Source organism: Meleagris gallopavo, unplaced genomic scaffold (genome assembly GCF_905368555.1).
Source record: "Meleagris gallopavo unplaced genomic scaffold, MGAL_WU_HG_1.1 scaffold_15, whole genome shotgun sequence".
Classification (NCBI taxonomy): domain Eukaryota; kingdom Metazoa; phylum Chordata; class Aves; order Galliformes; family Phasianidae; genus Meleagris; species Meleagris gallopavo.
Genome location: NW_028147029.1, coordinates 28,349 through 56,274, shown reverse-complemented (window position 1 = coordinate 56,274; position 27,926 = coordinate 28,349). Strand labels below are relative to the sequence as shown.

The following is a 27,926-nucleotide window of genomic DNA, read 5'->3' as shown; positions in this document are numbered from 1 at the left end:
GTCCTCCACACACCGCCACAGCTCCAGAGTCCTCCAAACCCCACAGATTTGGGTCCTCCACACACCCCACGTGGATCCCGGCGTCCTCCAAAGACTCCCGCAGACCCCAACGCCCCCTCACAGCTCCAAGCCCTCCAACCTCCATACGCCCTGGGTCCTCCAACAGCCGCCTCGTTAACGCGATACTGACGAGGAAACGAAGGCGGCTGATGGACGGGTTGATAACATAATGCTGTCCCTTCTCCCTCTGCTCAGGGCTGTGCCTTCCTGGGGTGCCCAACACGGACCCTGCGGCCACCCGGAGCCGGGCATCGCCTCGCGGCTCTCCACTGCCCTGCAGCTGCTGCGGGATGCGGCTGTGCAGCACCGCCCACAGCCCGACTGACGGCCAGCAGCACCAACACCCGTATGTGGGGCACGGCGGGCGGTCGGGGTGTTTGTCACACGGCTGGGCTGCTGTGGGTGTTGTTTTCCCTCCCGGTTGGTGCCGGTGCCGGGCCAGAGGTGCGGCTGTGTTGGGTTACGGCCCCGCTTCCTTCGGTGCGATCCGTGTGCGTGGAAGCGCGGTCCTGAGGGCTGAGCTGGAGCAAATCCGGGGAGGCTTTGGGTCCTTGTTGTGTTGAGTTGGGGTGTAGTCGGGTTGTGCCGCTTCCACAGCAGCGCAGGACGGTGCCGTGTCCCAAATAAAGCCCAGATCTGTGGGGTTTTGCCCTGTGCCACGTCTGCCCCTCAAACAACACCGTGCCACGAACAGCGGGAGCGCGGGGGCTGCGCTTTGGGTGCAGAGCGCTTTCATTTCCCGTTTGCATATCGCTGTTCCTCTGTCCCACAGGAGCAGGAAAAGGAAAGGCTCGGTGTGCCCGGAGCAGCACTGTGAGCTGCAGCCCCCGCAGGGCACGGGCTGTTCGTCCTGCAGCCTGGCAGAGGACAGCAGTGTGCCGGAGGAATGCCTGGAGATCCCTGCCGCTGCTCCTGGAGATGGGCTGAGCGGCAGCGTGGCTCCCAGCCCCGCTCTCCTGCAGCCCGCAGGGCTGGATGCGGACCCCGGCAGTGCTGGGATGCATTTTGCAGTGCTCAGAGCGCAGCGAGCAGCCGTCAGCTCCCACCCCTGGCTCAGCGGCACGCCGCTCTGCGCCCAGAGGAGCGCTGCTGTTTCACATTCAAACCCAGCCCTGGTGGAAGGGAAGCCCCCCTCTCCTGCTCCTTCCTCTCCGAGTGCCCGGACGCTTTGCCTTTCCCTCTGGTGAGCCCAGGTGTGGAGGAGGCGATGTTGGGCCGCCCCGAGGACGGCACTCAGCCGTGGCAGAGCGTCGCGGAACAGCAGGCGGTGCTGAGTGGCGGTGGGCAGCTGAGAGCCGCCGGCACGGAGCCGGGGACGCGGAACCTCCTGCAGGTGTTGGCCGCCTCCCAGCACAGCCTGTCCCACGCGCTGGCTCCCAAAGGGCCGAAGGACTCCTCTCCCTGTGCCCGAGAGCGTGAGAGCAGCGCGGCGACGGATCGGCTGCAGAACGAGGCTGCCTCCAGCAAGGGGGAGAAGAGCAGAGGCGGCGGCGGCGCGGGTGCAGGCAGGTCGTGGCGCGTGCCCGCTGCACGCAGGGAGAAGCTGTCGGCAGGGCTGGCGGGCACGGCGTCCCCCAGCCAGGTGGCCATGGCCTCCTTTGCACCGCGCCAGCTGCCCGTCCTCCACCGCATCCAGGTGTGTGGGAGCAGGGGGGGAGCAGCGGGAGCCCTCGGGGTGCGGGCAGCGCTGCCCTCGGTGCCTCCCTGCTGTCGGTGCTCCGGGTGCCGGGGTGAGCACAGCCCGGTTGCGTGCCCGCGTTGGGCGGCTGGGGGTGGTTTGATGTCTGCTGCGTCAGCTGGGAGAGTGGTGGTGGTGCTGGTTAAGGAGCGTTGGCTGCTGAGAGACGCAGTGACGGCGTTGGAGTGGTGACACCTCGCTCTGCCTGTTGTTTCTTCACCCGCAGGGGGGAAACATCTGCGGCTTCCCAGGCACGGCGCAGGAGGACGGCGCGGCGGCCACGAGGTGAGCGGTTGTGCTGACCTCAGGGTTTCCTTTCAGTTCCTGGAGGGCTCTCAGCAGCTCCGCGTAACGAGGCCTCCTCATCTGGTCGGCTGCGTATTGTACTAATTAATAGGGGTGTAAATGAGAACCAGAAGGTCCTCAGTTCTGCCTCACAAGTCGCACACGTTGCATGACCCCAGGAAGTTCTCTGCCCCGGCTCTAGCACTGAACACAGCCGAATGTTTCTTTTCTAAAGGGAACGGTGCTGATTTTCCATCCCTTTATCTCCACGTTTCCCTCCTAGCGCTAAGAGCAGCGCTGCTCCCACCAACAGCAGCGACTGCGACGGCGTTTTTCTATGCAAGAGCTGCCAGCAGGTGTTCTACACCCAGAAGGGCCTGGACAGCCACATGTGCTTCCGTGACGAGCAGTGGCTGCTGCCCCAGAGGAAAGAGGAGCCGCAGGTGAAGGGAAAGCAGAGGGGTTGGGGCGCTCAGAAAGCAAAGGCGGTGCACGGGGGTCCGTCCCCAATCCCAGCCCTCCCCCGGAGCGCTGTGTGACCCCCGGGTGTCTCCATGCTGCTCAGGGCTGTGCTGCAGAAGCTGGATCTGCTGCGAGGCCGGAGCTGCAGGAGGAGCCCTGCGAGGCCGGAGCTGCGCTGCTCATTCCTGTCTCAGTGCCGGTGCTGCCTGGGGGTGAGGTGGGTGACAGCTGAACCAGCAGGCCTTCCTCCTCCGGGTGTTGAGCTCCCATTCTGTCTCCCAAATTGTGCTGAAATATCGCTAAACCGAGGGATGTGCCGGTAATTAGTGCAGCAGTAGGCTTGTAAGGGTGATTAATTGGAGATGCGTGAGGATAACGGGTGATGTGGGGACGGCAGTGGGGCAGAGCAGTGCACAGAGTGAATTACTCGGCGCTTCTCCAGCTCACGTAAAGATTTTGAGGTTTCACAATTTGGTTTTTGCCCCAAAATCGGGGGTGGTTCCCAGCAGGGTTGGGATGAGTGTGTGTGAGCGCCGGGCCCCAACCTGCGCTTCGATGCTGGGAATAATGAGCTGTAGCAGAGCAGCACCAGGCGGAGCCCCCATGCAACGCCAGCCTGCTTCCTCAGCTGGCGGTGCTGCTTTCCTATGAGAAAATCACAGAATCACAGAATTGTAGGGGTTGGAAGGGACCTCTAGAGATCATCGAGACCAACCCCCCTGCCAAAGCAGGTCAAAGCAGGAATCTGTTTTCACCCTTTGTCCAGGTGACCCCCAAGGAGAGCCAGGACGGGAAGAGCCCCCGCGTCAGCTCACACCCGAGGAAGAGGAAGCGGCAGATTCTCCCCAAACCCCTCTTCATCCCCCCCCCGCCACCCCCCGAGGCGCAGCCCGGCCCTGGGGGCTGCTACCGCAGCAACCTGCGCTCCCCGTGCTGCTGATGGACCGCCTGCTGCGGGACCTGCTGCAGTGCTCGCCCTACACACCCCCCGCCCATGCTCAGCCCCATCCGCGAGGGCTCGGGGCTCTACTTCAACGCCGTCTGCTCGTCCACTGCTGCAGAGCCTCGTCGGCTCTGGGGCAGCGTGCTGGGTAAGGACCGGTGCACCCAAACGGCCCCCAAACGGCACCGCAGCACCCGCGGATCGGGGGCAGCTTCCTCTGTGCTCTGCCTCCCGTGGGGCTTCGGGGGCCGCGGCGTGGTGAGAAGTGGCCCTGCTGCCTCCAGCTGTGGGCACGGCTTTGTGAAGGGCTTTCAGACGTGAGTGGCGGCCGTTCATCCCCGCTGCGGGCTGTGGAATCTGGGGGGTTTTGAGGAGCGAAAGGCAGAGTCTGAGTTAATTAGGACTGCTCGTTCCCTGCTTGGCTTTCTGGCCTGGCTGATGGTGGTTCCCAGGCATTCCCTGGGATGAGGGAACTCTAGGAGAGGAGCGGTGTGCCAAAGTGAGAATAGAAATGGAGCAAAGTCCTGGCAGAGCTATGCTTATCCTGCTGGTTTTCACACCTTTCAGACAGAATGGACCGAGACTTCGGGCTGTGCCTCATGAAGGACGGCACCAAAATCAGCATTGAGCCGTGAGTTACGACGCAGAGCCGTGGGAAATGATTGGGAAACGCACCCTGAGTGTGGCTCCCCTTCTTCCCCAGCCCCACTGCGGCCCCGCTGCCCTCCCCACGCCCTGCTCTGCGGCTCGGAGCGGCAGTCCGTCCCCTTTCCTCTGTTGATGGGACGCACCAGTCCCAGCTCACTCTCCTCATTCCCCCTCCCCCCCGTTTCTCCTTCAGCCACATCAACGTTGGGAGCCGCTTTCAGGCTGAGATCCCGACCCTCCGGGACAGATCGCGCTTAGGAAATGCAGAGCAGGCAGCCTTGGTGTGGAAGCCGTGGGGAGACATCGCAACCAACGAGGAAACGCAGGACAGAGGTCGCTTCATCCTCTGCCTTCAGGACCTCGGAGGTCCTCTGGTTGAGAAGGCTTTCACTGCAGCTTTCTGCACGCCCCGATCCTCTGCCTTGTTCCCCTGTGCTCTGTTCCACCGGGCAGAAGGGGCTGGGGGGCCGGAGCTGTGGGATGTGAGTGGCTGTGCCCCCCAGGAGGGGCTGTGGGAGGGGGCTGGCTTGGTGGGAGCCCACAGCAGTGCCCCTCGCCTCTCTTTGTCCGGCGCCCGCTTTGTTTCTGCGGCGGGAGCCGATTCACTGGGATTTCCGTTGCCTTGCAGTGATGGAGCTGCTGAACATGGCGTGCTCCAGCGTCATGCCGGGCGGGGGAACCAACCTGGAGCTGGCGCTGCACTGCCTGCACGAAGCGCGGGGCAACGTGGTGGTAAGGAGCTGCCGCTGGGCCGTAATTAACAGCGCCACAATTAAATCCTTCCTGCTGTGAGCTGAGAGCTGGGGCTCAGGTGGGCCCACGAGCTGCTGGAAACGTGGAGCCCTTCGGGCTGAGTGGTGGAGCGCGGATGGAGCACGGATCCATCCCTGCACTGGAGGGCACTGTGGCAGCACGAAGCTTTCCACTTCTGCTTCTCCTGGCATCTGAAGCCCTTCTCCTCCTCCTGCAGGACGCTCTGGAGCTGCTGCTGTTTGGCTGGCCGCACAAATCCCAGTCCCATCCTCTCGCTAATTACCGCTACACAGGTAATGAGCTCAGAGGGCTGCGAGCAGTCAAACCGCCCCGAGCCGTTCCCTTCAGTGCTGCGCTGCTTCCTCACCAGGCTCGGATGTGTGGACGCCCGTGGAGAGGCAGCTCTTCAAAAACGCCTTTCATGCCCACAAGAAGGATTTCTACCTGATCCAGAAGAAGGTGAAACCTGGAGGCTGAGGGGTGGGGCGGCGTTAGCAGGGGGGGGGTCGGGTGTTTCCGATCACTGCTGTTCCTCCTGCTCAGGTCCAGACGAAGAACGTGTCCCAGTGCGTCGAGTATTACTACATCTGGAAAAAGATCATCAAGTTTGACCACAGCCGGCCTCAAAACGCAGACAAAAAGATCAAGAGGGACGGCAGTGAGGCGGAGGAGGCCGAGGAAAAGGTAGAAAACTGCTGTGTGTTTTTGGTGAGCTCCTTCTGCAGCGTCTCGGGAGCCAAGTGCTGCCCTTCGGCTCGGTGCGAGCACACGCACAGCAGGCGTTTCCTCCCTGGTTTTTCCCACCCTCCGCACTCAGCCCTTCTGCAGGCACAGAGCTAACCACTGCTGTCTGACCTGCAGCCCCTCTGCCCCCCGAAGAAGAGGCACTGCCTTCTGCCCAGCGAGAGCAGCAAGAAGAGCTGCGGGAAGACACCCCACCCTGCGGGCAGCCCCTCCTGCAGCCCAGGCCGAGCTCCCGATGCCGCGGAGCATCACGCCGTGTTCCCCTGCACCGAGTGCGAGAGGTAGAGCTGAGCATCCGGCCTCGTCCTGACGGCCCGCTGCTTTGGGCTGCTGCTTTACACCCCTCCTGGGAGCAGGATGGTGCCCATCCTGGGCCTGCTCAGTTCTGTCTTCTCCGAGCGTCTCAATCCGAACCCACGTGGGTGGAAGTCACGACGCCGGGTTTAGCGGCCTTCACCTAATGAAGACAGGAATTAATTAACGCCCCTCCCCCGTTTTGTTTTCCAGGGTGTTTGACAAGATCAAAGGTCGCAACGCTCACATGAAGCGCCATCGGCCGCAGCGCCGCACGCTGCCCCTCCTGGAGGCCCCGTGGGCCCTGGAAGCCCTCAAAAGAGAGGAGGCAGCCGTGGGGGGGGCCCTGAGCAGCAGCTGGGGGGCTGTGCCCCCCCAGTAACCCCAGGTGGGTTCCCTCCCGAGCACCGCGATCCCTGGGCGCTCTCACAGAGGCACTGCAGAGGACGTTTGGCACCCACAGGAGAAGCTTTAAGAAGCGTTGGAAGCATTTCTGGGGCTTTGTCGGCGTTGGGCACCGGCGGTGGCTGCGATGGGGCTGCGAGGGCAGCGGGGTTGGGTTGGGTTGGGGGCTGACGTGGTGGAGGAAAAGCTGCACTAACAGTGGGGCTGCCGGTTCTGTCCAGCCCTCGCCTCCGTTTGGGATGGAAATTTGGCCCCCGATGGCGGGGTTTGGTGGTTGTGGGGCACACGTGGGTGCTGTTAATTCCCCGTTCTGCCATGGAGTGCCATCAGTGCGCAGCATCTCACACCAGGATCCTCCCTTTCTCACCCATTTTCTACCAAAACTCCTCCCTTTCTCACCCATTTTCTACCAAAACTCCTCCCTTTCTCACCCATTTTCTACCAAAACTCCTGCCTTTCTCACCCATTTTCTACCAAAACTCCTCCTTTTCTCACCCATTTTCTACTGAACTCCTTGTATTGGTTTCTGTGGCAGCAGAAGTTCTGGGCCGCTCTGGCTGGTTGTCTAAAAGCAATTAAACAATTAATTAAAGCGATGGTGGCGGCAGGCGCCGCTGTTTGGCGTAACGCTGCGTCCGGGTGTCTGTCCTTGCACTAATTAGCGCTCATTTGCATCGATAACGTCTCTCATACAACGCTTTAGGGTGGGAAAAACGATGTTGGACAGGTAAAACGTAACGAAGGGGTTTTCCCTCAGCAGGAGGGATGCAGGGCTGCTGCTGCTGGCCGCAATTCTCACACGGCTTTGGTTGCATTTTGGGAATGGTCTCCATTGCAGTTCGGTTCCATCCCCCAAAGGGTCGAATTTTGGCTGCGGGTTTTGAGAAACGCTTTGCCCAAAGCAGGAGTTGGCTTTGCAGAGCGGCAGAGCCCTTTCCCTTCTCGTCAGGTGGGTTCTCGTGATCGAGGAGCACTCAGCAACGCTTCCTCCAGCCCTCAGGACAGCGGGAGAAGCTCATTGCCTCCTGGATGTGAGCAGAGCGCCGCATGCAGCCCTCCAGACAGCCGGACACCCCCAGCAGCGCTTTGGGAGAAGCTCTGGAGGAGCCCCAGCAGCTCCCAGCCCTGGAGGAGCCCTCGGTGCTGCAGAACAGCAGAGCGACGCCGGCATTTGGAGCCTCAACCGTACCAGAAACGTGCAGTTCCCACCTGGTGCCGTTTGCTCCGCGCTCTGCCACGGCGACCGGGGCGGTGCTGCGCCTGCAGAGCGGCTCCACCGTGTAGTTCTCCAGCTGCTGCTGCATTCGGGCATGCTCTCGGTCGGGTCCTTCCCCAGCAGGATGTCGTTCACGCTCTGCTCTTCGGCACCCGCTTCCCCGCTCTCTGCTGCGCGCTCCGAGCTCGGCATCCGGCCGTGGGGGGGCTGGAGGGGCTGGGGGCCCGCAGCATTTGACAGCGTGTCCTTCACCCTGCTGTGCAACGTCCTCCTCAGCTCGGGGCTGAGGAACCTCAGCTCTTCGAAGCGCGGGTCGAGGAAGGCGGCGATGACGGCCAGGCTCTCCAGCAGCTCCTCGTCCTCCGCCACCCCCCAGCGCCGCGCCAGCTCCGCTCGGATGTTCCCCACCAGCTCCAGCCTCCTCTGCTCGCTGTGCGACGGCGGCCACCAGGCCGTGCACGCAGGGCAGCAGTGCTGAGATGGACACGGATCCATTCCGTGGATCAGCTTGGCGGTGCGCAGCAAGGGCAGCAGATCCTGCAGCAGCTTCCACTGCTGCTCCGCTCCTCCAGCACCGCCATCGCCGCCCACGAGGCTCTCGCTCACCTCGGCGGTGCTCGTGCGAGCCCACGTCCGTCACCAGCTTCCTCCGGGCCTTGCGGGTGGCCTCCGGCTTGCGGCCACCTCGGCGTCCCGCTGGAAGTGACCCACCAGGCCCGGCGCCTCCTGCACTCGCAGCCCCGCAGCCATGCACTGCTGCAAGGTGCGTGCAGCGCAGCGCAGCACCCGCCAGCCCAGCCCTGCGACGCCGTCGTGCGCCATGCACAACACCGACCCGCCGTCCAGCCCGAACTCCGGCAGCGCGGCACGCAGCCTCTCCTCCAAAGCGCCGCCGCCGCCATTGTCGTCGTCCTCCCGCGTCTCCAGCACGCGCTGCAGCCGCCGCCACTGCGCGTCGACGAAGCTGGCGCTGATGGTGACGTAGGGACGGCCCGGCTGGGACACCCAGAGCTCAGCACACAGCACCACGCTCTGTGTGCCTGCAGGCAGCGCCCCAGGTGTCGCTTGGTGACGCCGCAGCGTGCCGGAGAGCCGTGCTGGGCTCCAGGTAACCCAGGAGGAGCCCCAACCCTTCGTCCTTCACCACGGAGAGGGGGTGCAGGTGGCAGAGGACCATCTCGAGCAGCAGCTCGGTGATGGCGTCGCTCCGGGGCTCCCCAAGCTCTCCGACGTGGCCGGACGCGGCCGTTTCCCCGCAGGCTCCGGGATTGGCGGCGCCGTGCGGATGCTGATGCTGTTCTTCCTCACCAGGTGCTCCCGCATGGTGGTGGTGCTGCCGTGGAAGGAGAGCTGCTTCCTGCACACCTCGCACCCCACGTCGGCGTCGCACAGCTTGCTGCAGTATTCCACGCTTTGGATTTGCGGCGTCGGGGCCGTCGTGCGCTGCGCCCTTCTCCCGTCACCTCCTCAACGCTGGACACCACCGAGATTTCCTCTGCGGGGAAACGCAGGGCTGGGTGAGCAAAGGGACGGCGGCTGGGCCTCCGTCGGCCCCTTTGGTGCTGTGAACAGGGGTGGGGAGTGCGTTGCTGGGGGGCTGTTGCGTTGGGGGCTGGGGGCTGCTGTTGGGACGGTGTTGAGTTGGGTGTTGGTGCTGGGGGGGCTGCTCTTCTGGGATTCTGTGGTGTTGGGGGGCTGCTGTTAGGGGGCTGTGGTGTTGAGGGGCTGCTCTTCTGGGGGGCTGTGGTGGTTGGGGGTTGGTGGTGGGGGGCTGTGGAGTTGGGGGGCTGTGATGTTGGGGGTTGGTGGTGGGATGCTGCTGTTGGGCTGCTGCGGTGTTTGTGGGCTGCTTTTTTGGGATGCTGTAATGTTGATGTTGGGGGGCTGCTGTGTTGGGGGGTCTGTGGTGTTAGGGGGCTGTCAGGGGGCTGTGGTGTTGGGGGGCTGCTCTTTTGGGATGCCGTGGTGTTCAGGGGCTGCTGTGGTGTTGGGGGTCTGCTCTTTTGGGATGCTGTGGTATTCAGGGGCTGCTGTGGTGTTGGGGGGCTGCTCTTTTGGGATGCTGTGGTGTTGGGGGGCTGCTCTTTTGGGATGCTGGGGTGTTGGGGGGCTGCTCTTTTGGGATGCTGTGGTATTCAGGGGCTGCTGTGGTATTGGGGGGCTGCTCTTTTGGGATGCCGTGGTGTGTTGGGGGGCTGCTCTTTTGGGATGCTGTGGTGTTGGGGGGCTGCTCTTTTGGGATGCCGGGGTGTTGGGGGGCTGCTCTTTTGGGATGCTGTGGTGTTGGGGGGCTGCTCTTTTGGGATGCCGGGGTGTTGGGGGGCTGCTCTTTTGGGATGCCGGGGTGTTGGGGGGCTGCTCTTTTGGGATGCCGGGGTGTTGGGGGGCTGCTGTGGTGTTGGGGGGCTGCTCTTTTGGGATGCTGTGGTGTTGGGGGGCTGCTCTTTTGGGATGCCGGGGTGTTGGGCTGCTTTGTCTTTCAGCCTCCCTCCATCCCAAGAGGGGATCGATCCCTTTGCAGAGGGACAGAAGCGCTCCTCCACGTGCGGACGACGGGCAGGAGATCCCCGGGCAGCAGACGTGGATTCCCCACGAGGAGGTGGGGTGACCCCACGGCGAGGTCCCAGCGTGGACCAGATAGAAACGTGGTGCTGTGGGGTTAAAGCAGGCACCCACCTTGCAGGCTGTGCGGGTGGGACGCGGCGCTGAGCGGCGGGGGCTGCTCCTCCACCCCCTCCTCCTTGGGCTGCAGCTCAGCCCCGCCGTCCTCGACTTCGATTTGGGGTTGGGGGGGGGGGGGGGGGGTGGTTGGGGGACCCTCCTGGCGCTGCCGTCCTCCATGGCGCCCTGCGGGAGGTGGGAGGAGGGAGACAAGGAGTTAGGGAGCGAGCAGGCGTGGTTAATTAGCAATTAACGGCACTGTGCCGCTCGCGGGATTGCGGCGAGCCGCCTCAAAGCTCAGGGACGGCGTGAAGGAAAAGCAGGATGTGCTGTGCGGGTGAGCTGCCAGCCAGGGTCGGGATTCCTGCCTGGGAATCCCCCCGGATCGCTGCCTTTGGGAATCCCTGGGGATCTGCCTGGAATTCCCCCAGGCAGCCCCCTCCCCGATAACCCTGGGTTCTCCCCCCGCCCCGGATGACCCTGGGACCCCCTTGGGACCCCCCCTACCTCCCCCCGCACACCGCCGCTCGTTGGGACTCACGCCTTCGCGCACGGCAGCGTCCCCCTTTCACCTGGAAGCAAAACACGAAGGGTTCCTCCCGAAGCTTCCCATTGGGAAGGAGGCCGCCGCGGAGCCAATTAACGGGTGGAGCCAATTAACGGGTGGAGCCAATTAACGGGTGGAGCCAATTAAGGGGGACGGCATAACGAGGGCGGGTCGGCTAAATGGATTTCTGTCCTCCCTCGTTACCCCCCTCGTTGCCAGCGGGAGCCACGGAGCGCTCTGCTGTGAGCTCAGACCCTGTGCTGCGGTGACGTCATTGCGGCGGTGATGACGTCATCGACGGTGCCATCACGGGGCGGTGACGTCATCTGCGCGCCGTCCCCGCGTCCCTCCCGCCGCCGGGGGGGGCGCTGTTCCCTCTCACTCCGCGCAGACTTCCGCCAGCTCTTCCCTCCTCACGTGATTCCCCCGCCAGCCAATGGGGGCGCGGCTTCTCGCATCACGTGCAGGGGGCGCAGTTGACGTCCCGTCAGGCGGAAGGCGGCCGCCATGGACCAGGCCGGGAAGGAGAAGGAAGCGCTGCAGCTGCTGGCCGAGGCCGACAGGAAGGTGCGCGGCTCCCAGTCCTTCTTCGCCGGCCTCTTCGGGTGAGTCCGGGGGCGAAGGGCCGGGGGGAGGGCGCCAAGGGGCCTGGAGGAAGGGAGGGAGGGAGGGAGGAGAGGAGGGCCTGGGGAGGGGGGGGCAGAGGAGGGGCCTGGGGGGGAGGGTGGAGGTGGGAGGAGAGGATCTGGGGGGGGGCAGAGGGGAGGGTTTGGGGTGGGGGGGTGTTGGGGGACATTGGGAGCTTTTTGGGGGGGTAAAAGAGGCGTTAAGAGCATTTGGGGGAAGACTCGAAGAGTTTTGGGGGAGTTAAAAGGAACTTCAGGATAAATTTTGTGGGGGGGGGGTTCAAAAGGGTTTTGGGTGCTTTGGGTTGGGGGGGGCTGGAAGGGGTTGTGGGACCTTTTGGGTTGGGGGCAAGAAGGGCATTAAAAGTCTTTGGGGGTTAGAAGGAACTTCAGGAGACTTTTGTGGTGGTCAAAGCGTCGTTTGAAGACTTTTTGGGAGTTAATGGGGGCAGTGGGGCTTTTGGGGGGGCTTAGGGGGGTCTTGGGAGCTTCTGGGGGGCTTCAAAGGGGATTTAGAGGCGTTGAGAGCTTTTAGGGGAGCTTAAAGTTGTATGAAAAACTTTGCTGGGGGGGGCTGGGCGCCTTTGGGAGGGATCTGGGGTGGGAACTGGGGGGGGGGGCATGAGGAGCTTTTAGGAGCCTGGTGGGGGCTGTGGGGCAGCAGAGAGTCGGGGGGGGGGGGGAGGAGGGGGCAGATCCAGGTGGTTGTGGGGTCAACGGGGGGAGGAATCGGGGGCTTCCATGGGCCGATCCCAGAGCTTTGGGAGGCATCCATTGGGAGGGCTGCATTCCTTTGGGGGGGGGGGAGGGGAGGGGGTGGAGAAAAAGGGGGAAGGAATGGCATAAATGGCATCGCTGCCCTCCCACCCGCGCCCCTCTGCGTGGGCCCTCCAGATGGCGAAGGGAAAGATTTCCTGCTGGGGGAGAGCTGGGGGGGCCGGGGGGGCTGGGGGGGCTCGGAGCGCTCCGTGCCAGCAGGAGGGAGGGAGCGGTGGTGGATTATTGCATAATGCTGCGCTGCCAGACCGCCGTGGGGGGGCACTCGGGTTCTTTGGTGCCGCTAATTAGTAATTAGATTAGCAATTAGCGAAGGGCGGCAGCGTTAGGAGAGCTGCTGGGGGGCCACATCGCGTCATTCCATCCCATTGGGGTTGGGATTCCCAGCACCATGGGGAGCCCCACATCTCGTGGTTCCATCCCACCTCACTGGGATTCCCAAATCCCACCTCATTGGGATTCCCAGCACCATGGGGAGCCCCACATCTCGTGGTTCCATCCCACTGGGGCTGGAATTCCCAAATCCCACCTTATTGGGATTCCCAGCACCATGAGGAGCCCCACATCTCGTGGTTCCATCCCACTGGGGCTGGAATTCCCAAATCCCACTTTGATAGGATGCTCAGAACATGGAGAGGCCCAACTCATTGGGATTCCCAAATCCCACCTCATTGGGATTCCCAGCACCATGGGGGGCCCCACATCTCGTGGTTCCATCCCTCTGGAGCTGGAATTCCCAAATCCAACCTCGTTGGGATGCTCAGCACCATGGGGAGCCCCACATCTTGTGGTTCCATCCCACCTCGTTGGGATTCCCAAATCCAACCTCATTGGGATTCCCAGCACCATGGGGAGCCCCACATCTCGTGGTTCCATCCCACTGGGGCTGGAATTCCCAAATCCAACCTTATTGGGATTCCCAGCAGCGCGAGGAGCCCCACATCTCACGATTCCATCCCACCTCGTTGGAATTCCCAAATCCAACCTCGTTGGGATTCCCAGCACCATGGGGAGCCCCACATTTCGTGGTTCCATCCCCCTGGAGCTGGAATTCCCAAATCCAACCTCATTGGGATTCCCAGCACCGTGAGGAGCCCCACATCTCATGATTCCACCCCACTGGGGCTGGAATTCCCAAATCCCACTTTGATAGGATGCTCAGAACAGGGAGAGGCCCAACTCATTGGGATTCTCAAATCCCACCTCATTGGGATTCCCAGCACCATGGGGGGCCCCACATCTTGCGGTTCCATCCCAACCTCGTTGGGATTCCCAAATCCAACCTCATTGGGATGCTCAGCATGATGGGGAGGCCCACATCTCACGGTTCCATGCCCCAACCTCGTTGGGATTCCCAGCACCATGAGGAGCCCCACATCTCGTAGTTCCACCCCACCTCATTGGGATTCCCAAATGAGGAGCCCCACATCTCGTGGTTCCACCCCACCTCATTGGGATTCCCAGCACCATGAGGAGCCCCACATCTCGTAGTTCCACTCCACCTCATTGGGATTCCCAAATCCCACCTCATTGGGATTCCCAGCACCATGGGGAGCCCCACATCTTGTGGTTCCATCCCACTGGGGCTGGAATTCCCAAATCCAACCTTATTGGGATTCCCAGCAGCGCGAGGAGCCCCACATCTCACGATTCCATCCCACCTCGTTGGAATTCCCAAATCCAACCTCGTTGGGATTCCCAGCACCATGGGGAGCCCCACATCTTGCGGTTCCATCCCACCTCATTGGGATTCCCAAATCCCACCTCATTGGGATTCCCAAATCCCACCTCATTGGGATTCCCAAATCCCACCTCATTGGGATTCCCAAATCCAACCTCGTTGGGATGCTCAGCACCGTGAGGAGCCCCACATCTCATGGTTCCATCCCACTGGAGCTGGAATTCCCAAATCCCACTTTGATAGGATGCTCAGAACATGGAGAGGCCCAACTCATTGGGATTCCCAAATCCCACCTCATTGGGATTCCCAGCACCATGGGGGGCCCCACATCTTGCGGTTCCATCTCACTGGGGCTGGAATTCCCAAATCCAACCTCATTGGGATTCCCAGCACCATGGGGAGCCCCACATCTCGTGGTTCCATCCCCACCTCATTGGGATTCCCAGCACCATGGGGAGCCCCACATCTCGTGGTTCCATCCCACTGGGGCTGGAATTCCCAAATCCAACCCTATTGGGATTCCCAGCACCACGAGGTGCCCCACATCTCGCTGTTCCATCCCACCTCGTTGGAATTCCCAAATCCCACTTTGTTGGGATTCCCAGCACCATGGGGAGCCCCACATCTCACGGTTCCATCCCCACCTCATTGGGATTCCCAGCACCATGAGGAGCCCCACATCTCGCGGTTCCACCCCACCTCATTGGGATTCCCAGCCCTGTGGGGAAGCCCCACACAACACAATTCCTTCTCCTCGGGGTTGGGATTCCCAACGGATCGACCCCCACCCTCTGCTCCCTTTCAGGGGCTCCTCCCGGATCGAGGAAGCATGCGACATCTACGCCCGGGCGGCCAACATGTTCAAAATGGCCAAAAACTGGAGCGGTACGGAGCGCCCCAAAGGGGAGCAGCAGCTCCGTGTCGGGATGGGGGGTGGGGGGGGGATGCATTGGGTTGGGGGGAGGCACATCGGGATCTGGGGGGGGATGCATTGGGTTGGGGGGAGGCACATCGGGATCGGGGGGGGGATGCATTGGGTTGGGGGGAGGCACATCGGGATCGGGGGGGATGCATTGGGTTGGGGGGAGGCACATCGGGATCGGGGGGGGGATGCATTGGGTTGGGGGGAGGCACATCGGGATCGGGGGGGGATGCATTGGGTTGGGGGGAGGCACATCGGGATCGGGGGGGATGCATTGGGTTGGGGGGAGGCACATCGGGATCAGGGGAGGGTTGCATTGGGTTGGGGGGAGGCGGATCGGGGGGGGATGAATTGGGTTGGGGGGGGCACATCGGGATCGGGGGGGGATGCATTGGGTTGGGGGGAGGCACATCGGGATCGGGGGGGGATGCATTGGGTTGGGGGGAGGCACATCGGGATCTGGGGGGGGTTGCATTGGGTTGGGGGGAGGCACATCGGGATGGGGGGGATGCATTGGGTTGGGGGGAGGCACATCGGGATCGGGGGGGGATGAATTGGGTTGGGGGGAGGCACATCGGGATCGGGGGGGGATGCATTGGGTTGGGGGGAGGCACATCGGGATCGGGGCGGGTTGCATTGGGTTGGGGGAGGCACATCGGGATGGGGGGGATGCATTGGGTTGGGGGGAGGCACATCGGGATCGGGGGGGGTTGCATTGGGTTGGGGGGAGGCACATCGGGATCGGGGGGGGATGCATTGGGTTGGGGGGAGGCACATCGGGATCGGGGGGGATGCATTGGGTTGGGGGAGGCACATCGGGATCGGGGGGGGATGCATTGGGTTGGGGGGAGGCACATCGGGATCGGGGGGGATGCATTGGGTTGGGGGGAGGCACATCGGGATCGGGGGGGGATGCATTGGGTTGGGGGGAGGCGGATCGGGGGGGGTGCATTGGGTTGGGGGGAGGCACATCGGGATCGGGGGGGTGCATTGGGTTGGGGGGAGGCACGTCGGGATGGGGGGGATGCATTGGGTTGGGGGGAGGCACATCGGGATCGGGGGGGATGCATTGGGTTGGGGGGAGGCACATCGGGATCGGGGGGGGTTGCATTGGGTTGGGGGGAGGAACACGTCTGGTTGGGGGGGGATGCATTGGGTTGGGGGGAGGCACATCGGGATCGGGGGGGGGTTGCATTGGGTTGGGGGGAGGCACATCGGGATCGGGGGGGGGATGCATTGGGTTGGGGGGAGGCACATCGGGATCGGGGGGGGGATGCATTGGGTTGGGGGGAGGCACATCGGGATCTGGGGGGGGGATGCATTGGGTTGGGGGGAGGCACATCGGGATCGGGGGGGATGCATTGGGTTGGGGGGAGGCACATCGGGATCGGGGGGGGATGCATTGGGTTGGGGGGAGGCACATCGGGATCGGGGGGGGGGGATGCATTGGGTTGGGGGGAGGCACATCGGGATCGGGGGGGGATGCATTGGGTTGGGGGGAGGCACATCGGGATCAGGGGGGGGGGGATGCATTGGGTTGGGGGGAGGCAGATCGAGATGGGGGGGGATGCATTGGGTTGGGGGGAGGCACATCGGGATCGGGGGGGGTTGCATTGGGTTGGGGGGAGGCACATCGGGATCAGGGGGGTTGCATTGGGTTGGGGGGAGGCACATCGGGATCTGGGGGGGGATGCATTGGGTTGGGGGGAGGCACATCGGGATCTGGGGCGGGTTGCATTGGGTTGGGGGGAGGCACATCGGGATCGGGGGGGGGATGCATTGGGTTGGGGGGAGGCACATCGGGATGGGGGGGGATGCATTGGGTTGGGGGGAGGCACATCGGGATCGGGGGGGTTGCATTGGGTTGGGGGGAGGCACATCGGGATCGGGGGGGTTGCATTGGGTTGGGGGGAGGCATATCAAGATCTTGGGGGGGGTTGCATTGGGTTGGGGGGGTTGGCTGGGGGGGCTGGTTGGGTTGGGTTGGGGGTGACGCACGTTGGGTTGGGACTTGCTGGGATGGGGGGGGGTGCATTGAGTTGGGTTGTGGGGTTGGGGTCGTGTTGATGTGGGGGGGGTTGGGTTGGGGGGGGGGGGGGAACACGTCTGGAGGTTCTCACGTCGGGTTGGGACGCATCCATGTTGGAACCCAGCGTGCGCCCAACACTGGGACCCCAAAGAAAGGGAACCCAGTGCTCTTTGTTGTCCCCCCCCGACCCCCTTTTCTCCCCCCCCCGACCCCCTTTTTTCCCCCCCCAGCTGCAGGAAATGCCTTCTGCCAGGCAGCTCAGCTCCACTTGCAGCTGCAGAGCAAACACGACGCGGCCACCAACTTCGTGGACGCCGGCAACGCCTTCAAGAAGGCGGATCCCCAGGGTGAGCACAGCTGGGGGGGTCCTGGGTGTGGGGGGGGAACGGGGGGGGGGGGGGGCACTGGGAGTGTCCTGGTGCCATTGAGGCTTCTTTGGGATGCTGGGGGGGGTCGTAGGGGATGCTGCGGGGGTTCCTGTGGGTCCTGGGGGATGCTGAGGAGGTCTTGGGTGCCCTGTGGGGGTCCTGGGGAGGGGGGGGGGGGGGTTGGGTGCTCTTGGGATGCCGGGGGGGCACCGGTGACCCCCCCGGGTCAGTTTGGGTCATTTTCAGAGAAGATAACGAAGGAGAAAACATCGTTAATCCCATGGAGGATTTGTTTAATCTCCCTGAGATCTGCATCCCCCATCGTCCGCCGCGTGCTGTGCTCTCCTTTCCCTTCCCCGAGCACTGGGGGGGGGGGGGTCCTCAGCCCACCCCACCCCCCCCCTCAACACCACCGACCCGAGACCCAAAGGAGGAGCAGGAGGGGGTGGTGCAGAGAAACGTCCCCTTTTATTTTGGGTCTTTTCCATTCTGGGCCGTCTGGACACAACGAAGCTGTTTTGTTTTTTCTTTATCCAGAGGCCATTAACTGCTTGATCCGGGCCATTGAGATCTACACAGACATGGTGAGGGGTCCCCCCCCACTTCCCGCCGGTTCCGGCGTCGCCGTGCCGGTGCTGATCGTGGTTCTGCCCGCAGGGCCGCTTCACCATCGCTGCCAAACACCACATCTCCATTGCCGAGATCTACGAGAGCGAGCTGGTGGACATCGAGAAGGTGAGCAGGGGAGGGGGGGCCCTTCCACCGCAACCGGTGTGCGGTTCTGTGATCTGCAAGGACCTTTCCAGCCAACCGGCGCGGGGTTCCGTGGCTCTGTGATCTTTAAGGACCCTCCCAACCCACACAATGTAGGATTCTGTGCTTCTGTGATCTGCAAAGACCTTTCCAACCCACTCAAGTGCAGAATTCCTTGTTTCTGTGATATTTAAGGACCTTCCCAACCCAACAAGAGCAGGATTCCATGGCTCTGTGATCTTTAAGGACCTTCCCAACCCACTCAAGTGCAGAATTCCTTGTTTCTGTGATCTTTAAGGACCTTCCCAACCCAATGAGTGTAGGATTCCATGGCTCTGTGATCTTTAAGGACCTTCCCAACCGAACAAGTGTAGGATTCCATGGCTCTGTGATCTTTAAGGACCTTCCCAACCCAACAAGTGTAGGATTGCATGGCTCTGTGATCTTTAAGGACCCTTCCAACCCAACGAGTGTAGGATTCCATGGCTCTGTGATCTTTAAGGACCCTTCCAACTCAACAAGTGTCGGATTCCGTGGCTCTGTGATCTTTAAGGACCCTTCCAACTCAACAAGTGTCGGATTCCGTGGCTCTGTGATCTTTAAGGACCTTCCCAACCCAACAAGTGTAGGATTCCGTGGCTCTGTGATCTTTAAGGACCTTCCAACCCAACAAGTGTAGGATTCCGTGGCTCTGTGATCTTTAAGGACCTTCCCAACCCAATGAGTGTAGGATTCCATGGCTCTGTGATCTTTAAGGACCCTTCCAACCCAATGAGTGTAGGATTCCATGGCTCTGTGATCTTTAAGGACCTTCTCAACAAGTGTAGGATTCCATGGCTCTGTGATCTTTAAGGACCTTCCCAACCCAACGAGTGTAGGATTCCATGGCTCTGTGATCTTTAAGGACCTTCCCAACCGAACAAGTGTAGGATTCCATGGCTCTGTGATCTTTAAGGACCTTCCAACCCAACAAGTGTAGGATTCCGTGGCTCTGTGATCTTTAAGGACCTTCCCAACCCAATGAGTGTAGGATTCCATGGCTCTGTAATCTTTAAGGACCCTTCCAACACAACGAGTGTAGGATCCCATGGCTCTGTGATCTTTAAGGACCTTCCCAACCCAACAAGTGTAGGATTCCATGGCTCTGTGATCTTTAAGGACCTTCCCAACCCAACGAGTGTAGGATTCCGTGGCTCTGTAATCTTTAAGGACCTTCCCAACCCAACAAGTGTAGGATTCCATGGCTCTGTGATCTTTAAGGACCTTCCCAACCGAACAAGTGTAGGATTCCATGGCTCTGTGATCTTTAAGGACCTTCCCAACCCAACGAGTGTAGGATTCCATGGCTCTGTGATCTTTAAGGACCCTTCCAACCCAACGAGTGTAGGATTCCATGGCTCTGTGATCTTTAAGGACCCTTCCAACCCAACGAGTGTAGGATTCCATGGCTCTGTGATCTTTAAGGACCCTTCCAACTCAACAAGTGTCGGATTCCGTGGCTCTGTGATCTTTAAGGACCTTCCCAACCCAACAAGTGTAGGATTCCATGGCTCTGTGATCTTTAAGGACCTTCCAACCCAACAAGTGTAGGATTCCGTGGCTCTGTGATCTTTAAGGACCTTCCCAACCCAATGAGTGTAGGATTCCATGGCTCTGTTATCTTTAAGGACCCTTCCAACCCAATGAGTGTAGGATTCCATGGCTCATTGATCTCTACAGACCTTCCCAACCCAACGAGTGTTGGATTCCATGGCTCTGTGATCTTTTAGGACCTTCCCAACCCAACAAGTGTAGGATTCCATGGCTCTGTGATCTTTAAGGACCTTCCCAACCGAACAAGTGTAGGATTCCATGGCTCTGTGATCTTTAAGGACCTTCCAACCCAACAAGTGTGGGATTCCTTGGTTCTGTGATCTTTAAGGACCTTCCCAACCCAATGAGTGTAGGATTCCATGGCTCTGTAATCTTTAAGGACCCTTCCAACCCAACGAGTGTAGGATCCCTTGGCTCTGTGATCTTTAAGGACCTTCCCAACCCAACGAGTGTAGGATTCCATGGCTCTGTGATCTTTAAGGACCTTCCCAACCCAACGAGTGTAGGATTCCGTGGCTCTGTAATCTTTAAGGACCTTCCCAACCCAACAAGTGTAGGATTCCATGGCTCTGTGATCTTTAAGGACCTTCCCAACCCAACAAGTGTAGGATTCCATGGCTCTGTGATCTTTAAGGACCTTCCCAACCCAACGAGTGTAGGATTCCATGGCTCTGTGATCTTTAAGGACCCTTCCAACCCAACGAGTGTAGGATTCCATGGCTCTGTGATCTTTAAGGACCCTTCCAACCCAACGAGTGTAGGATTCCATGGCTCTGTGATCTTTAAGGACCCTTCCAACTCAACAAGTGTCGGATTCCGTGGCTCTGTGATCTTTAAGGACCTTCCCAACCCAACAAGTGTAGGATTCCATGGCTCTGTGATCTTTAAGGACCTTCCAACCCAACAAGTGTAGGATTCCGTGGCTCTGTGATCTTTAAGGACCTTCCCAACCCAATGAGTGTAGGATTCCATGGCTCTGTAATCTTTAAGGACCCTTCCAACCCAATGAGTGTAGGATTCCATGGCTCTGTGATCTCTAAGGACCTTCCCAACCCAACGAGTGTAGGATTCCATGGCTCTGTGATCTTTAAGGACCTTCCCAACCCAACAAGTGTAGGATTCCATGGCTCTGTGATCTTTAAGGACCTTCCAACCGAACAAGTGTAGGATTCCATGGCTCTGTGATCTTTAAGGACCTTCCAACCCAACAAGTGTAGGATTCCGTGGCTCTGTGATCTTTAAGGACCTTCCCAACCCAATGAGTGTAGGATTCCATGGCTCTGTAATCTTTAAGGACCCTTCCAACCCAACGAGTGTAGGATCCCATGGCTCTGTGATCTTTAAGGACCTTCCCAACCCAACGAGTGTAGGATTCCATGGCTCTGTGATCTTTAAGGACCTTCCCAACCCAACGAGTGTAGGATTCCATGGCTCTGTGATCTTTAAGGACCTTCCCAACCCAACGAGTGTAGGATTCCGTGGCTCTGTGATCTTTAAGGACCTTCCCAACCCAACGAGTGTAGGATTCCATGGCTCTGTGATCTTTAAGGACCTTCCCAACCCAACAAGTGTAGGATTCCATGGCTCTGTGATCTTTAAGGACCTTCCCAACCCAACGAGTGTAGGATTGCATGGCTCTGTGATCTTTAAGGACCCTTCCAACCCAACGAGTGTAGGATTCCATGGCTCTGTGATCTTTAAGGATCCTTCCAACTCAACAAGTGTAGGATTCCATGGCTCTGTGATCTTTAAGGACCCTTCCAACTCAACAAGTGTAGGATTCCGTGGCTCTGTGATCTTTAAGGACCTTCCCAACCCAACGAGTGTAGGATTCCATGGCTCTGTGATCTTTAAGGACCCTTCCAACCCAATGAGTGTAGGATTCCATGGCTCTGTGATCTTTAAGGACCTTCCCAACCCAATGAGTGTAGGATTCCATGGCTCTGTAATCTTTAAGGACCCTTCCAACCCAACGAGTGTAGGATCCCATGGCTCTGTGATCTTTAAGGACCTTCCCAACCCAACGAGTGTAGGATTCCATGGCTCTGTGATCTTTAAGGACCTTCCCAACCCAACGAGTGTAGGATTCCGTGGCTCTGTAATCTTTAAGGACCTTCCAACCCAACAAGTGTAGGATTCCATGGCTCTGTGATCTTTAAGGACCTTCCCAACCCAACAAGTGTAGGATTCCATGGCTCTGTGATCTTTAAGGACCTTCCCAACCCAACGAGTGTAGGATTCCATGGCTCTGTGATCTTTAAGGACCTTCCACCCAACGAGTGTAGGATTCCATGGCTCTGTGATCTTTAAGGACCTTCCCAACCCAACGAGTGTAGGATTCCATGGCTCTGTGATCTTTAAGGACCCTTCCAACCCAACGAGTGTAGGATTCCATGGCTCTGTGATCTTTAAGGACCCTTCCAACCCAACGAGTGTAGGATTCCGTGGCTCTGTGATCTTTAAGGACCTTCCAACCCAACGAGTGTAGGATTCCATGGCTCTGTGATCTTTAAGGACCTTCCCAACCCAACGAGTGTAGGATTCCATGGCTCTGTGATCTTTAAGGACCTTCCCAACCCAACGAGTGTAGGATTCCATGGCTCTGTGATCTCTAAGGACCTTCCCAACCCAACGAGTGTAGGATTCCATGGCTCTGTGATCTTTAAGGACCTTCCCAACCCAACGAGTGTAGGATTCCATGGCTCTGTGATCTTTAAGGACCCTTCCAACCCAACGAGTGTAGGATTCCATGGCTCTGTGATCTTTAAGGACCTTCCCAACCCAACGAGTGTAGGATTCCATGGCTCTGTGATCTTTAAGGACCTTCCAACCCAACGAGTGTAGGATTCCATGGCTCTGTGATCTTTAAGGACCTTCCCAACCCAACGAGTGTAGGATTCCATGGCTCTGTGATCTTTAAGGACCTTCCAACCCAACGAGTGTAGGATTCCATGGCTCTGTGATCTTTAAGGACCCTTCCAACCCAACGAGTGTAGGATTCCATGGCTCTGTGATCTCTAAGGACCTTCCCAACCCAACGAGTGTAGGATTCCATGGCTCTGTGATCTTTAAGGACCTTCCCAACCCAACGAGTGTAGGATTCCATGGCTCTGTGATCTCTAAGGACCTTCCCAACCCAACAAGTGTAGGATTCCATGGCTCTGTGATCTCTAAGGACCTTCCCAACCCAACGAGTGTAGGATTCCATGGCTCTGTGATCTTTAAGGACCTTCCCAACCCAACGAGTGTAGGATTCCATGGCTCTGTGATCTCTAAGGACCTTCCCAACCCAACGAGTGTAGGATTCCGTGGCTCTGTGATCTTTAAGGACCTTCCCAACCCAACGAGTGTAGGATTCCATGGCTCTGTGATCTTTAAGGACCCTTCCAACCCAACAAGTGTAGGATTCCATGGCTCTGTGATCTTTAAGGACCCTTCCAACCCAATGAGTGTAGGATTCCATGGCTCTGTGATCTTTAAGGACCTTCCCAACCCAACGAGTGTAGGATTCCATGGCTCTGTGATCTTTAAGGACCCTTCCAACCCAACAAGTGTAGGATTCCATGGCTCTGTGATCTTTAAGGACCCTTCCAACCCAATGAGTGTAGGATTCCATGGCTCTGTGATCTTTAAGGACCTTCCCAACCCAACGAGTGTAGGATTCCATGGCTCTGTGATCTTTAAGGACCTTCCCAACCCAACGAGTGTAGGATTCCATGGCTCTGTGATCTTTAAGGACCCTTCCAACCCAACGAGTGTAGGATTCCATGGCTCTGTGATCTCTAAGGACCTTCCCAACCCAACGAGTGTAGGATTCCATGGCTCTGTGATCTTTAAGGACCTTCCCAACCCAACGAGTGTAGGATTCCATGGCTCTGTGATCTCTAAGGACCTTCCCAACCCAACAAGTGTAGGATTCCATGGCTCTGTGATCTCTAAGGACCTTCCCAACCCAACGAGTGTAGGATTCCATGGCTCTGTGATCTTTAAGGACCTTCCCAACCCAACGAGTGTAGGATTCCATGGCTCTGTGATCTCTAAGGACCTTCCCAACCCAACAAGTGTAGGATTCCGTGGCTCTGTGATCTTTAAGGACCTTCCCAACCCAACGAGTGTAGGATTCCATGGCTCTGTGATCTTTAAGGACCCTTCCAACCCAACAAGTGTAGGATTCCATGGCTCTGTGATCTTTAAGGACCCTTCCAACCCAATGAGTGTAGGATTCCATGGCTCTGTGATCTTTAAGGACCCTTCCAACCCAACGAGCGTAGGATTCCATGGCTCTGTGATCTTTAAGGACCCTTCCAACCCAACAAGTGTAGGATTCCATGGCTCTGTGATCTTTAAGGAGCTTTCCAACCCACTCAAGTGCAGAATTCCTTGTTTCTGTGATCTTTAAGGACCTTCCCAACCCAACAAGAGCAGGATTCCATGGCTCTGTGATCTTTAAGGACCTTCCCAACCCAACGAGTGTAGGATTCCATGGCTCTGTGATCTTTAAGGACCTTCCCAACCCAACGAGTGTAGGATTCCATGGCTCTGTGATCTTTAAGGACCTTCCAACCCAACGAGTGTAGGATTCCATGGCTCTGTGATCTTTAAGGACCTTCCCAACCCAACTGTGGTTCCGTGGGTTCTTTTCCCCACAGACAGGGATGAGTTAAACCCAGTTAATTACGAAGATAACGAGTTCCACATCCTGCACGACCTCCCTGGCTGTCCCCCATGGCGTTCAGCCCCGGGCGCATTCCCAGCCTGCATCAGATGATGCTTCACCTCCCGCCCCTCTTTCCCCCCCCCCCCTCCCCCCCCCCCCCCCCCCCCGCTCCCCCCCCCCGCCCCCCCCTCCCCCCCCCCCCCCCCCCCCCCCCCCCCCCCCCCCCCCCCCCCCCCCCCCCCCCCCCCCCCCGTCCACAAAATGACCCATTTTCACAGAAATTCCCCCCAATCCAATCTGCGCCCGCCCTCATCGCCGACCCCCCACCTCTCAGTGGCAACAACCCAACCCCTCCCGTGACAAAACGGGCCGAAAAAGAAGGAAAACAGCTTTTCCGCACGGAGGGGGGCCGCTTCCCCCCCCCCCCCCCCCCCATCAGGCTCACAGATGGCGGCGGATGCGCGGGGGCGAAGGCAGCGCAGGCTTCGTGCTCAGCTCCACGTCCCCGAATAGATCTGCAAATGTTTTATTTTTATAGGCACAAATATCATTTCTTCGCCTTTTCTGCTCCTGCAGGAGCTCTCACTGCCTCCTCCTTCCCCCCCCCCCACCCCCCCGCAGGCCATAGCGCACTACGAGCAGGCTGCCGATTACTACAAAGGCGAAGAGTCCAACAGGTGATGCCTCCGTCGCCCCTCTGAAGGTGGCACCCCCCCGAAATACCACGGACCCCCCCCCCCCGACCCCGCGCTGAGCTCTGTGTTCCCGCAGCTCGGCCAATAAGTGCCTGCTGAAGGTGGCCACGTACGCGGCGCAGCTGGAGCAGTACCAGAAGGCTGTGGAGATCTACGAGCAGGTGGGGCCTGGGGGGCTGCTGACCTGCTGCCAGGAGCTGGGGGGGGACCAGGGCCCTCTGCCCCATAACTGGGGGTCTTTCTGTCCCAGAAGCAGCAGTTATGGGCACCTCGGTGTCTTCTGCCCCATAACCGGGGTCCCTCTGCTCCAGAAGTGGTGGTTATGGGCACCTCGGTGTCTTCTGCCCCATAACTGGGGTCCCTGTGCCCCAGAAGTGGTGGCTGTGGGCACCTTGGTGTCTTCTGCCCCATAACTGGGGTCCCTGTGCCCCAGAAGCAGCAGTTATGGGCACCTCGGTGTCTTCTGCCCCATAACTGGGGGTCCCTGTGCCCCAGAAGTGGTGGCTGTGGGCACCTCGGTGTCTTCTGCCTCATAACTGGGGGTCCCTGTGCCCCAGAAGTGGTGGTTATGGGCACCTCGGTGTCTTCTGCCCCATAACCGGGGTCCCTGTGCCCCAGAAGCAGCAGTTATGGGCACCTTGGTGTCTTCTGCCCCATAACTGGGATCCCTCTGCCCCAGAAGTGGTGGCTGTGGGCACCTCGGTGTCTTCTGCCCCATAACTGGGGGTCCCTGTGCCCCAGAAGTGGTGGTTATGGGCACCTCGGTGTCTTCTGCCCCATAACTGGGGTCCCTGTGCCCCAGAAGTGGTGGCTGTGGGCACTTCGGTGTCTTCTGCCCCATAACTGGGGTCCCTGTGCCCCAGAAGTGGTGGCTGTGGGCACTTCGGTGTCTTCTGCCCCATAACTGGGGTCCCTCTGCTCCAGAAGTGGTGGTTATGGGCATCTCAGTGTCTTCTGCCCCATAACCGGGGTGCCTCTGCTCCAGAAGTGGTGGTTATGGGCACCTCGGTGTCTTCTGCCCCATAACTGGGGGTCCCTGTGCCCCAGAAGTGGTGGCTGTGGGCACCTCGGTGTCTTCTGCCCCAGAAGTGGTGATTATGGGCACCTCGGTGTCTTCTGCCCCATAACTGGGGGTCCCTGTGCCCCAGAAGCAGCAGTTATGGGCATCTCAGTGTCTTCTGCCCCATAACCGGGGTCCCTGTGCTCCAGAAGTGGTGATTATGGGCATCTCGATGTCTTCTGCCCCATAACTGGGGTCCCTGTGCCCCAGAAGTGGTGGCTGTGGGCATCTCGGTGTCTTGTGCCCCATAACTGGGGTCCCTGTGCCCCAGAAGTGGTGGCTGTGGGCATCTCGGTGTCTTGTGCCCCATAACTGGGGTCCCTGTGCCCCAGAAGTGGTGGCTGTGGGCACCTCGGTGTCTTCTGCCCCATAACTGGGGTCCCTGTGCCCCAGAAGTGGTGGCTGTGGGCACCTCGGTGTCTTCTGCCCCATAACTGGGGTCCCTCTGCTCCAGAATTGATGGTTATGGGCACCTTGGTGTCTTCTGCCCCATAACTGGGGTCCCTGTGCCCCAGAAGCAGCAGTTATGGGCACCTCGGTGTCTTCTGCCCCATAACTGGGGTCCTTCTGCTCCCAGAAGTGGTGATTATGGGCACCTCGGTGTCTTCTGCCCCATAACCAGGGTCCTTCTGCTCCCAGAAGCGCTGTTACGGAGCAGAGGGCTCTGGGATGCCGATAACTGATGGTCCCTCTGCCCCAGAAGCGATGGTTATGGGCACCCCGGAGCCCTCTGCCCCATAAGTGCTGGCTGTGGGTCCCCCGACGCCCTCTTCCCACCGCCCTCCTCCCTTTGCTCGTTCCCTGCAGGTGGGCACCAGTGCCATGGACAGCCCCCTCCTCAAGTACAGCGCCAAGGAGTATTTCTTCAAGGCCGCGCTCTGCCACTTCTGCATCGACATGCTCAACGCCAAGGTCGGTGCCGGGGGGCTCGGGGGGCTGGAGGCTCGGGGGGGGGGGGGGTCTTTAGGTGACCCCCACCACGCGGCGTTTTCCTCCAGCTGGCCGTGCAGAAGTACGAGGAGATGTTCCCTGCCTTCACGGACTCACGTGAATGCAAACTGGTGAAGGTGAGATGTGGGGGGCCGGGAGGGCGGCCAGGATCCCCGTGGGGCGGGCGGGGGCGGTGCGACCCCCCCCCACTGCTCCCCAATCTGTGCGCGGGGATGGAGCCAGGAGTGGTGACGCAGAGCTGAGGGTTTTCCTGCGGGAGGAACGGGGTTTTCCTCCCGGAGGAAATGCTGGGGGGGAGCCCCATAGATCTGGGGGGCAGCCCCATAGATCTGGGGGGCCGATTCTCTTTTTTTTTTTTCCTCTCTTTGCCAGAAACTGCTGGATGCTCACGAGGAGCAGAACGTCGACGCCTACACCGACGCGGTACGTCCAACGTCCCCCCCCCATCTTCTTTCCCTGTCCCCCTCCCCCCAATTCCTCCCCCCAACCGGGGTTTTTCCCCATCCCCCCACACCCCCCGCGTGTCCCTGAAGGTGAAGGAGTACGACTCCCTCACACGCCTGGACCAGTGGCTGACCACCATGCTGCTGCGCATCAAGAAGACCATTCAGGGGGAGGAGGAGGATCTGCGCTGAGCTCCCCCCCGCCTCCCCCCACCTCCTCCTGTACAGGAACCTCTGCCCCCTCCCCACTATTTAATTCTCGCAGCAATTTGGGGTTCGAAGCTTTGGGATCCCCCTCGCTGCTCCGGGACCACGAGGGCTGGGGGGGGGGGGTCCCAAGAGCTCTGTGCCCACCACCCCAAGTTTGGGCAGAGCCCCCCACCGCAGCTCCTCTTCTCCCGCTGCCCCACAGCTGGGGTTGTTATGGGGTGAGGAGGATGAAGGTGCCAGCCCCGGGGGGGGGGGAGGGGGCTGCTGCATCCCCCCCCTTTGCTGTAGTGCCCCATTGCGCCGTGGCCAATAAACGTTGCATGAGCGGAGGGGGCTCTGCGTGCTGCTGGGGGCCTGAATTCCTGGGGGTGGAGTTCCTCATCCTGCCCCCATAGCGCCTTCCTGCCCCATAGCGCCATCCTGCCCCATAGCGCCTTCCTGCCCCATAGCGCCTTCCTGCCCCCC

General features: G+C 60.0%; 3 protein-coding genes, 1 long non-coding RNA gene and 1 pseudogene across 6 annotated transcripts; 2 read left to right on the top strand and 3 right to left on the bottom strand.

The window, feature by feature from the left end:
- Positions 1–946: 946 nt before the first annotated feature.
- ZNF541 (zinc finger protein 541) lies at positions 947–6,778 on the top strand. The gene is given in 15 exon segments (XM_085215312.1): positions 947–1,696; positions 1,965–2,023; positions 2,307–2,466; positions 2,589–2,702; positions 3,252–3,408; positions 3,411–3,469; positions 3,471–3,576; positions 3,996–4,059; positions 4,270–4,409; positions 4,705–4,808; positions 5,047–5,122; positions 5,200–5,288; positions 5,373–5,513; positions 5,691–5,854; positions 6,081–6,778. Coding segments are annotated over 15 exon segments (2,352 nt in total). The 3' UTR covers positions 6,250–6,778.
- Positions 3,963–9,179, bottom strand: LOC146541926 (uncharacterized; annotated as a pseudogene). The gene is made up of 2 exons (XR_014880806.1): positions 6,768–9,179; positions 3,963–6,030 (listed from the first exon to the last, which is right to left on the bottom strand). The product of XR_014880806.1 is annotated as an uncharacterized LOC146541926 (transcript).
- Positions 9,180–9,277: 98 nt separating this feature from the next.
- LOC146541925 (uncharacterized) lies at positions 9,278–10,848 on the bottom strand. 2 transcript variants are annotated; one of them, XM_085215318.1, is made up of 2 exons: positions 10,722–10,848; positions 9,278–10,335 (listed from the first exon to the last, which is right to left on the bottom strand). In XM_085215318.1, exon 2 carries the CDS (start codon positions 10,327–10,329, stop codon positions 9,409–9,411), a length of 921 nt encoding a protein of 306 aa, XP_085071444.1. In that variant the 5' UTR covers positions 10,330–10,335; positions 10,722–10,848; the 3' UTR covers positions 9,278–9,408. The 2 variants fall into 2 exon arrangements, with proteins under 2 accessions (XP_085071444.1, XP_085071443.1); XM_085215317.1 differs by having other exon boundaries at positions 10,691–10,828.
- A 195-nt stretch (positions 10,849–11,043) lies between these two features.
- Positions 11,044–27,790, top strand: NAPA (NSF attachment protein alpha). The gene is made up of 11 exons (XM_085215319.1): positions 11,044–11,301; positions 14,586–14,665; positions 16,962–17,078; positions 17,637–17,683; positions 17,757–17,834; positions 24,724–24,779; positions 24,874–24,958; positions 26,665–26,769; positions 26,856–26,924; positions 27,181–27,231; positions 27,342–27,790. The coding sequence occupies exons 1-11, from the start codon at positions 11,204–11,206 to the stop codon at positions 27,441–27,443; spliced, it is 888 nt and encodes a 295-aa protein (XP_085071445.1). The 5' UTR covers positions 11,044–11,203; the 3' UTR covers positions 27,444–27,790.
- On the bottom strand, positions 13,561–14,596 carry LOC116217779 (uncharacterized). Its single transcript, XR_014880807.1, has 3 exons — positions 14,425–14,596; positions 13,785–14,073; positions 13,561–13,705 (listed from the first exon to the last, which is right to left on the bottom strand). It is a non-coding gene; the product is annotated as an uncharacterized LOC116217779 (long non-coding RNA).
- Positions 27,791–27,926: the final 136 nt, after the last annotated feature.